Source organism: Gavialis gangeticus, unplaced genomic scaffold (assembly GCF_001723915.1).
Source record: "Gavialis gangeticus isolate Ggan-Ray unplaced genomic scaffold, GavGan_comp1, whole genome shotgun sequence".
NCBI lineage: Eukaryota > Metazoa > Chordata > Crocodylia > Gavialidae > Gavialis > Gavialis gangeticus.
Window position 1 is genome coordinate 8,267,476 of NW_017729029.1, and position 9,727 is coordinate 8,277,202.

A 9,727-nucleotide genomic window follows, 5' to 3' on the forward strand; every position below is an offset into this window, starting at 1 on the left:
CTCTCTCTCTCTCTCTCTCTCTCTCTCTCTCTCTCTCTCTCTCTATTGGCTGTTCAGTTATTATCTGTATCCACGCCCAGTCCCATACAGTGCATCACATTTTTCTCTGGCTTGTGCACCCAAAGCAAAACAGCCTCCTACTACTGCCTGTTGCAGAAGCCAAGTTCTGTGCTTGTGGTACTGAACCCTGCTTCCAAGCTCCAAGAGAGAAAGAAACATTTCTGACTAGCCTGAAAATTGCTATTAGCATGCTCATAACATTTGCAAATCTTTACTAAGACAATGACCATAATCAACTCTCAGATTCCTGAGTGTTGAGTAGCTGCCTGCAGGGAAGGAGTTTTCTTCTCCTGATATGCAACTGGCCAGATGTATTAATCAGTTTTGGGGTTTGTGGGCTTCTTGCTCACCTTGCTCTGAAGCATCGTATATCAGACACAGCTGGAGAGGCAACACTGGCTGGGGTGGACTAGGGCTCTAGGGCCATACAGGAAAATCTCTTTCTTTCTACTTCAGCATGTTTCATGCTTGTGAGGCTTCCTTAAATGTCCAGGGTCAGACCGACTGCTAGATTCTATGTAGGTAAGGAATCTTTCCTTAGGTCAAACTGACTGGAACTGGGGTGTATGGGAAGAGGGGATGGGGTAGCTTCCTCTACAATATCAGCTTGCAGCCTCATCACCTGGGCTGAAATCTAGAAGACAGTTGAAAATCTGCCTTTTTTGGATTAAAAACACATTTTTCACCCAAATCTTAAACATTAAAAATGTGTCATCTGGTGAACAGTTCTAAGGGGGACAGCTTGGAAATAAAATTTTCCAAGTTTTGTTTTTAAAGTCTACTGTGATTTTTATTATTAACTGCTTGTCATTTTCTGAACATAGGGATTTAATACTGTGAGTTCCTCTTACTGACATTCTATTTTTAGAATCATTAAGGGCAGCTGCTATTTAACACTGATGGAGACATCTCCTCTTCCTTCCTGGGTTCCCATGTCTAAGTGTCAGATTGTTTTGTTGCAGCAGAAACAACAGAGCAGAAGCACTTAGACCAGCGATTGTCAAACTGGGTGTTGTGACACCCCGGAGTACCTTGATAGCCTTTTGAAGGTGCTGCAGGCTGCCACACAATATTGGCACTGTTAGATGTGCAAACATTATTCACAAGATAAACCTAAAGATTTCCAATGGGAATCCATCGTGTTAACAACATTCTAGCCTGGCGTGGTATGAGTTATTTGCAACAGAACTGTTCTGTTATTTTTCTATATTAAAAAAAGAGTGAAAACTAAGAGCTGGCATTTTCCGAGGGGGACCTCTAGTCTATCAAGGGGGGCCTTAAGTCGAAAAAGGTAGAGAACCACTGGTTTAGGCACTCAGATCTGGAAAGAAAGCTAAAACCTTCCAAGCAGTCCTAAGGGTGTTGTTTGTAAGGGTGCTCGTGAAAGCAAGCAAGGGTGGGAATTTAAATGAAGGACTTCATTAGGCACTGGCTCCCCAAACGGACACACTTATACCACATGAAGGTGATCTGCACAATTTATATTAGTCCACTTCCAAAGTGGACTAAGTGAACTCTGCCATGTTTTTCTTCCCAGCCAGATGAGCCTGATGTGGGTGTAAAAATACAGACATGTCCCCCAAACTGGAGATTCTGAGCTGTGACCGGCCCTGCACACCTCACCCAACTGAACCTCTGACACTTCACCCTGGCAGTTAAGCACCATGCTTTGCACTGTCCTCTCTCCCAGGTTTCAGCATGCTCCCAGGCCCACCCATCTACTCTCCAGTACCTGCCACCACTTACAGTGGGAATTATCTCTCTCTCTGTCCTGTGGAACACAACCTGGAGCATGTTCTGCTGACTACTGCAGCTCTGATCTCAGTCATGCCTGCCTGGGCAGTTCAAGCATGGAATATGGCAGGAGTACAAAGCAGCCCTCCCTCCTTGGTGTTGTAGGCAAAGCAAGGCCCTTTAGGACCTCTCCACGTAGGCACTCACCAGTTTTCCTTCCAGAAAAGCCCTGGTTTCAGTGTAGAGGGCTTTGATGCTCATGGACATGTCCACCGCTGTGTTTCTGCTCAGGAACTGAGTGGGAGTGGGGGCCAAAAAGAGAGGAAAAGAGAAAATGTTAGTCATTTCATCAGGTCCGCAGGCAGCAGGTCTCAGGGGCAAGACCTGAGAGAGAGACAGCTCCATCCTGACTCACATGCCTGGGTCTCCTTTTAGAAATCATCCTCTCCTATCCCCTGCCCTCACACCTTCCACTGAGGGCATCTGCCCCACCCCAGTCACTATAGCAGGATGAAGCCCTGAAGCCCTGCCCATTTCACTGCTGTTATTAGCAGCAGGAACCAGGAACGTCTTCCTCCAGCTCCATAGAGCCATGTTCTTCCTCCCTCCCCACTCCAGCTAAGACTTGAACAGTAACTTACGGTCAAGCCAAAGGCTCCAGACTGTCAGCTGCCTCTTCAGCCCATGGCATGCTCAAATGCTTCCCTCCCTCCACTCTGGGCTCCAGTTCAAGACCCTGATCCTAATATTTAAAGCCTCTGGTAGGCTGGGACCAGGTCATCTTCCGCAATCCAGAGACCCATCTTCAGCAGGAACAAGCAAAGAATCTGCCCAAGCAGCCAAGGCAATACCCTTTCAGGGCTGGGCAGGGGGCTTAGAGGAGAGACCAGAACTAGCTATGGCCTAAGCACATCACAAACTCCATAGTTTGATACAACTATCACACAGTCCAGCAGCTGAAGGTAAGACAGGCTCAAGAGACGGCAAGCAGGCCCTGCTCTGGCTGTCACTACTGCAGAAAGAAACGGTCCTTTTCTGGGTACTGGACATTTTGACAGGCCTCCAGCAGGCAGCTCGGTCACTACCATTCAAGCAGGTCTGAGACTAGAGGTGCACTGATACATTGGTCTGATATAGGATCGGCACCAATATAAAGAAAATCGAGTGTACTGGAAATCAGCCTGATGTGGCTAATTTGGCTAATAAATGCCCATGCATATGTGCAGCCGCAGCGCAGCACATAGGCAGCAGGGAGCACAGCCCCGCAATGTGGAAAGCTGTTGGTAAATCTATTGTGGTGGATGAGGAAGGGGGAGGAAAGGGGTGTGGGAGGGAAGATCAAGGTCCCTGTGGCGAGGGAGAGAGTGGGACTGGGGCTGGGGCAGGGCAAGGATGGAGCCACGGCTTATCCGGAGGGGCGTGAGGTGGCTCCCACCACTGTGCACACCCTGGGAGTGCATGGCCAGGGGCGTGTGCCACTGGGTCTGTGTTGGGCACAGATGGGACACGGCAGGCTGCAGCTCCGAGCTGGGGCCAGGGCTGCACTGGGCTCTTCCTGGCATGTAGGGAGGGGGGGACGTAAGCCAGGGCAGTGCTTAGGGTGGGTGGTAGCAGTGCTAGGAGTGTGGCTGTGGGGGCTACAGTGAATTCTGGGGTGGCTGCAGCCCCCTGCCATAACCCCCTCCCAGTGCCACTGCTACCTGTCCCAAGCAGAGCCTGCCCCAGCCCCCTGCCTGGAAGAACCCGGTGCCGCCCAGTGCCACTGCTACCTGTCCCAAGCACAGCCTGCCCCAGCCCCCTGCCTGGAAGAACTCGGTGCTGCTCCAGCCCCAGCCTGCAGATGCAGCCCACCCTGCCCGCACCTCGTGCAGACCTGGGTGCATGCAGCGGCGGGAGCCACCCCCTCATCCTGGACAAGCCACGGCTCTGTCTCACACCCTGCCCTGCCCTGGTTGGGCAGCCCCAGCCCCACTCCTCCCTCACGGCAGGGGCCTTGATCTGCACCCCCATGGCCCTTCCCTCCCCCCACCTTCCACCACAACAGACTTGCCAACTGCACGCAGCTCTCCATGCTGTATCAGAAATCAGATCAGTATTGGCCAATATGCCTCGTTAAAAATTGACTATTAGTATTGGCCCTCAAAATCTCTATCGGTGCACCCCTATCTGAGACTGTTCAGCAGCTGGTGGCAGCGGCTGGACCAAATACACTCCCCTCCACACACTAGCAGGTCTCAGTTCATCCAGCAGAGGGCAGCAGCAGCACGCACCCACACATTCTGTCCAGCCAGCAAGAACAAGACAGGTGCATTAGCCAGTCTACTCCAGTCTGCTTTTCTGCCGGCTAACACCAGCATGTTCTTGTCATGGTTAAAGCTGGTCCAAAACATGTCAAAAATATTATCCCTGGCAGAAAAAGATCTTTCCACTAATGGGCAGTCATACCCACCATTCCTGCTTTGCACAGCACAGTTCTGCTTTGCATAATATATAAAAATAACTGAAGGTGTCTTACAAAGGAACACCCTCCCCCCAGTTTTGCTATTTAAAACCAAAAAAATCCATTTTTAGTTGCTAATTTTCAGTGTTCTGCCAAAAACAGGAAAAAATGTACAAGGCAAAGTAGTTAATTTCCATCAATGTCTTCCATGGGGAGAAGAAAATGAGTCTTTCTCCCCCACTCCCAACCCCTGCCCCCAAGCAGTGAATCATGGGGCAGGGGAAACAAAGAAGAAGTTTTAAAATGAATTCTTGGCATGATGCCCTGTGATACACATGCTAGTTTCCAGGATTAGCCACGATGAAAGACCGATCTGCAGAGATCAGCAAGGGGGTCCCACAAGAACCCGCCACCCAGGGACAGGGATCAGAGCCTCTCCCCTGACTGAGCAGAGACAGGGAGAAGTGGCTTTTGCGTGGGAGCCAAAGATGGATGCTGCTGCTCCATGCAGACAGACCACCTCCTGCATTTGTATTCCATCACCAGAGCTGCATCTCTGCCTGGCCTGTTCTGGTGCGTGTCTATTTATAGCTCCCTGTTCTATTTATTTACTGTCTCTCACTCTAATATCCATTTAACCTTTGGCTTTCTCCTTAATCTAGCTTCTGTCTCCCTGAGTAGCAGCTGCCTGCTGCTTCTATTCATCTGATCAGCCCCATTCTAGCTGTGTCTGTCGGGATCCCAGGCCAACCAGGCCCACCTCACCTCAGGGCTGCTGCTGGTCTTGCTGGGCAGGGCCTCATTCAGTGCCAGGGAGCTGGCATTCACAGCATGGGCCAGCTCTTGTTCAATGGCTTTGTGGGTCTTGGCTGCCTCACGGATCCTGCAGGCACAGAAAGGAATGTAGCTGATGGGAACTTGCCATCTCTTCCTCCCCTCCGCTGAGGAGACTCGGACCTGGCTAAATGCTCAGAAGCCCTGTACACTGGGAGGGGATTACGAGGGAGGAAACCCCATCCATGGAACTGATGCCATCTTCTGCATGCTGTGGGGCCACTCCAGAGTTTGAGGGCTCAAGGCCCTCCCTGGACTGATGGTTCCTTGTGATCAGTCAGCTCTCCTGGGCATGGGTGGGGTTGGGTGCCAGCTAGGAGAGCAGGGAGTCCAGAGAAACATCAGCCACAGCTCGGGAACTAAACACGTGCCTGGAAGCAGACTCAGGCCCCTGTCCATTCCAACCTCCCTCTGCACATCCCCCATCCTGAGATGGGAGGAGAACAGACCTCTCCTTTACAGCGCTCCGACACAGCTCCTTCACCATCCATGTGGAAGCGCTGTGGAGCAGCAGGAGCTGCCCCGTCCTCAACCCCAGGCCAATGCCACATGCCCCCCTGCGCTGCACTGTATCTCCCAGCCTCACCTGGTAATGAGCGTTTCTGCAGCCTGGGCAAGCTGCTGCATGTGGCCATACTCCTCATCGGTCAGGTACTCCATGGACTGCTGGGAATTGAGGCGGGGTCGCGCTGTGGTTCTGTAGCTCTCGCCTTTCTGCTTGTCCTCCCATGACTTCAGGGTGCTCTCGAAGGCCTGTGCAGGGAGGACATGCCTGCTGTCAGCAGCAAGCAGGCGGGTTGGGCCCTCCACCGGGGCACCCTCAGGTCCCCCATCCCAGCACTAGAGACTCCCTTGGCTCCCACAGCAGGGGGGCAGCTGTGGCTCTGCAAAAGCCTAGGCCAGTTTCTGCTTCTCCCCACAGGGCCTGAGTCATAATAAATAAGGGTAAGCAGAAAGGCTGGACTGGGGTGTGTCAGTACTTAGGAACCTCCCAGGTGCCTAGCCTGAGGGCCCTGCTCTTCTGCTCAGAGTCAAGTTGACCACCAAAACCAGACTAAAGAAAGAACCTTCCTCCAGGGGAGGTTGGCTGGGACTAGGGTTTCTGTCTTGCTCTGCATCCTGGGACATGGGTCTCTCCCTAGGATCTTGAGAGCACATATTAACCGATTCCTGTTCTACAGAGCCAAAGCCAGGCATTTCGGTGCCTGGTGCAGGTCATGTGCAGAGCACCCGCTACACTCCCTCCACAGGCCAGACTGGATCCGGCCCACAGAGGGGCTTTGTCCAACCTGTGGCAGGCCCTTTGGCCCGCCTGCCCCAGGTACTGTCAGGCGATGGCGCATCCTGCCGCTCCCTGGGCACACAGCAGGGCTGGGGCAGTTCTGCAGCTGGACTGCCTTTCTAGGCAGAACAGGTGGCAGCAGCTTCTTGCATCTGCCACGGCTGCTGGCTGTAGCCCCACGGTACTGGTGGGGACCTGCCCCGTGCCTGCTCCAGACTCACCCACAGTGGCAGCAGCAGTGCTAGCCAGGCAGAAACTGCTGCTCAGCATGGGAGAAAAGTGGCCCCTCTCTCTTGTTGCTGCCCGTTACTCACTGCTGCAGCTGCCTGGAGCCTGTGCTGGGCTGCCTTGCTGCCACCACTGCCCCACAGGGCATCCCAGGCAAAGGTGACCATGGCGGAGCTGCAGGACAGCCCAGCATGGGCTCTGGGCTTCTCTAACAGGGAGCACCAGGCAGTAGCGAAAGGGAGTGGCTGCTTTTCCCCCTCATTGAGCAGCAGTTTCTGCCCAGCCGGTGCTGTTGCTCCCACTATTTAGCATGGAGCAGTTGAGTCTGGAGCAGGTGCACCAGGTGGGGGCTGTGGTGCAGGTCCCCACCAGTACCATGGGGCTGGGGCTAACAGCAGCGGCAGATGCAAGAAGCTGCCATTGCCTTGTCTGCCTAAAAAGGCAGTCCAGCTGTGCAGCCACCTCAGCCCCACTGCAGGTGGCAGGACACACCACAGGCGGGCAGTATGGAGCAGGTATGGGGCACACCAGGTTGGGGCTGTGCCCAGGTTCCAGTTGATCCAATTCTGCCAGGGAGAGTCCAGAGCAGGCATGGGGTGGGGCCAGGGCTGTGAGCTGCTGGCGGAGAGGTGCTGCAGGGTGAGCTGGCTCCGGGCTCATGTGTGGCAGGGGCAGGTGATGCCCAGCTCGAGGGGGCACATGCAGGGGCTCCCATGCATACCCCACCATACCCCACTTGTTCAAATTCGCAGACCACACTAAGATGTGGGGGGAGGTGAGCACGCTAGAAAGGAGAGACAGGCTACAACTAGATCTAGAAAGGTTACAGGGGTGGGAGGATGAGAACAGGATGGGATGCAATACTGACAAGTGCAAGGTGCTGTACCTGGGGAGGAAGAACCAGCAGCATACCTACAGCCTGTGGAACTCCCTTCTCATCAGCGCAGAGGCAGAAAAGGATCTTGGAGTCATTATTGATTCCAAAATGAACATAAGCCTCCAATGTGAGGACACGGTCAGTAAGTCTAACAGCACCTTTTGCATCACGAGCAGGTCCAAGGTGATCCTCCCCCTCTATACAACATTAGTCAGGCTGCAGTCGGAGTACTGCATCCAGTTTTGGGTGCTCCACTTCAGGAGTGATGTGGACAGCATCGAGAGGGTGCAGAGGAGGGCCATTCACATGGTCAGGGGGCAGCAGGGCAGGCCTTACCAGGAGAGGCTACGGGACCTGAACCTGGTCAGCGTCCACAAGAGAAGGCTGAGAGGGGATCTAGTGGCCATCTATAAACTTATCAGGGGGCACCAGCAGGGAATGGGGGAGTCCCTGTTCTCCTGAGCACTACCAGGGGTAACTAGAAATAATGGCCACAAGTTGATTGAGAGTAGGTTCAGGCTAGACATCAGGAGGCACTACTTCAGTCAGGGTGGCTAGGATCTGGAACCAACTTCCAAGTGAAGTGGTGCTCACTCCTACCTTGGATGTCTTCAAAAGGAGGCTAGACAGACACCTAGCCAGGGTCGTTTGACCCCAGCATCTTTTCCTGCCCATTGCAGGGGGTGGACTTGATGATCTGCTCAGGTCCCTTCTGACCCTACCAACTAAGAAACAACTATGAAACTATACCCACAAACACTCCTGTGCAAACACCACAACTACACCCTCCCCTACACACAATCACACACCCCACAAACACTGCACTCTCCACACTCTGCCCTACACCCCCCACAAAACCCATACCTCTCCCCACATGCAACCCCCCCACACACACACACCAGTGCATCTCTAGGGGGAGACCCACTTGCTGCTACACGTACACACCCCACCACACACATGCAACCACACTCCCTCATGCACACTCCACACCCCCCCACAAACACATCGCCTACACCCCCATAAACACTCACCCACATCCACACACAGCCCCTCCCCCACACCCCAGCAATATACAAGAGTAAGACTTCCTTTTGAGCTATTATGCAATCACCTCTATATACATGTTGCAAACACACACAAATCAGGACAAAAATGTCTTTTTAAATAAAATTAAAATAAGTTATTGTGGATGTTTGATTTTTTAGTATATATGGGTTACCATATTTCCAGGTCCAAAAAGGAGGACACCTATCATGCAGTAGGCGAGGAGGGGGGATATGTCTGTAGGTGAGGCAGTGACATGCCAGTGCCCTGCCCCTGCCCCTCCAGCCTTACTGCTGCCCCTCACTCCTAACCCACTAACCCCAGCCCTGCCAGTGCCCTTCACTCCCAAACTACAGTACTCTGCTGCCCTGGGCCATGCTGGTGCCTCTCATTCCTGAATCACAGTCCCCCTGACACTGCCAGTCATCTGTCCCGTCTCCCTCACCCCCACCCCGTGCCCCTCACTCCTGATATGAGGGTTTGAAGCAAAGGAGTTTTAGGACTCTCAGGTTAATGGCTACCTGCAAAGGCAAGAGACTAGACTCAGTGACTCAGAAGAGCCTGTCCAGTCCTGTGTTCCTGTCACTGCTCCTGCTGCAGGAAGACAGCCACCTCCAGAGGGCAACAAGGTAGGTGTATAACCTCTCAGGACAGAAAGTGAAGAATATTTAGAAAAGTCAGATGTGGTTACCCCAACTGGAATCAAGTTAATAATCCAGTCAGTTCTGGTGGTGAGCGAAATGCTGTATGTTCTTAAAACATATCAATTAGTTGCTGCTTTGGACTGATCTGAATGACAGCCCTTCTGTCGGTAAAGCATTCTCAGTATCAAACAGGGCATTGGCACATCCTGGCTTGCATCCAAGTGCTGGATAGGTCCAGCCCTGCTTAGCTTACAAGACCCAACAGGGTCACAGCACCAAACAGTACAGACACAGGGTGTGTGACACCAGGATATGTTCTGCAGCACTGTGCTCCCAAGGAGAGCTGCACCTAGGTCTCACCCTGTCCCGCGTTAGCATCTGGGCTCGGTTCTTGTGCTGGATTTTGATGATCCCTGGGGGCTGGATCCAGGCTTCTCCATCCACTTGCACTGGGACACCCTCGTCACCCCGGATGGTGATCTTAACCATTCGACACTGCCAGGCAAAGAGAGAACAGAAGGCTGGCACTGAATGGCAAGTCAGCAACCCCAACCCAGCAGAGGGCTCAAGAGCAAGAACTCCCC

The 9,727-nt window shown here is 53.1% G+C and overlaps 1 protein-coding gene across 3 annotated transcripts in view; it reads right to left on the reverse strand.

Annotated features, from left to right (window-relative positions):
- Positions 1 to 9,727, reverse strand: part of LOC109300514 (diacylglycerol kinase eta-like) — a 167,001-nt gene that overhangs the window by 9,200 nt on the left and 148,074 nt on the right. For all 3 annotated transcript variants that reach the window (XM_019521176.1, XM_019521174.1, XM_019521175.1), the window contains exons 22-25: positions 9,504 to 9,638; positions 5,655 to 5,821; positions 5,000 to 5,117; positions 2,002 to 2,088 (exon numbers count right to left, since the gene is read on the reverse strand). In XM_019521176.1, coding sequence (XP_019376721.1) covers positions 2,002 to 2,088; positions 5,000 to 5,117; positions 5,655 to 5,821; positions 9,504 to 9,638 — 507 coding nt within the window. The remainder of the gene's footprint in view (positions 1 to 2,001; positions 2,089 to 4,999; positions 5,118 to 5,654; positions 5,822 to 9,503; positions 9,639 to 9,727) is intronic.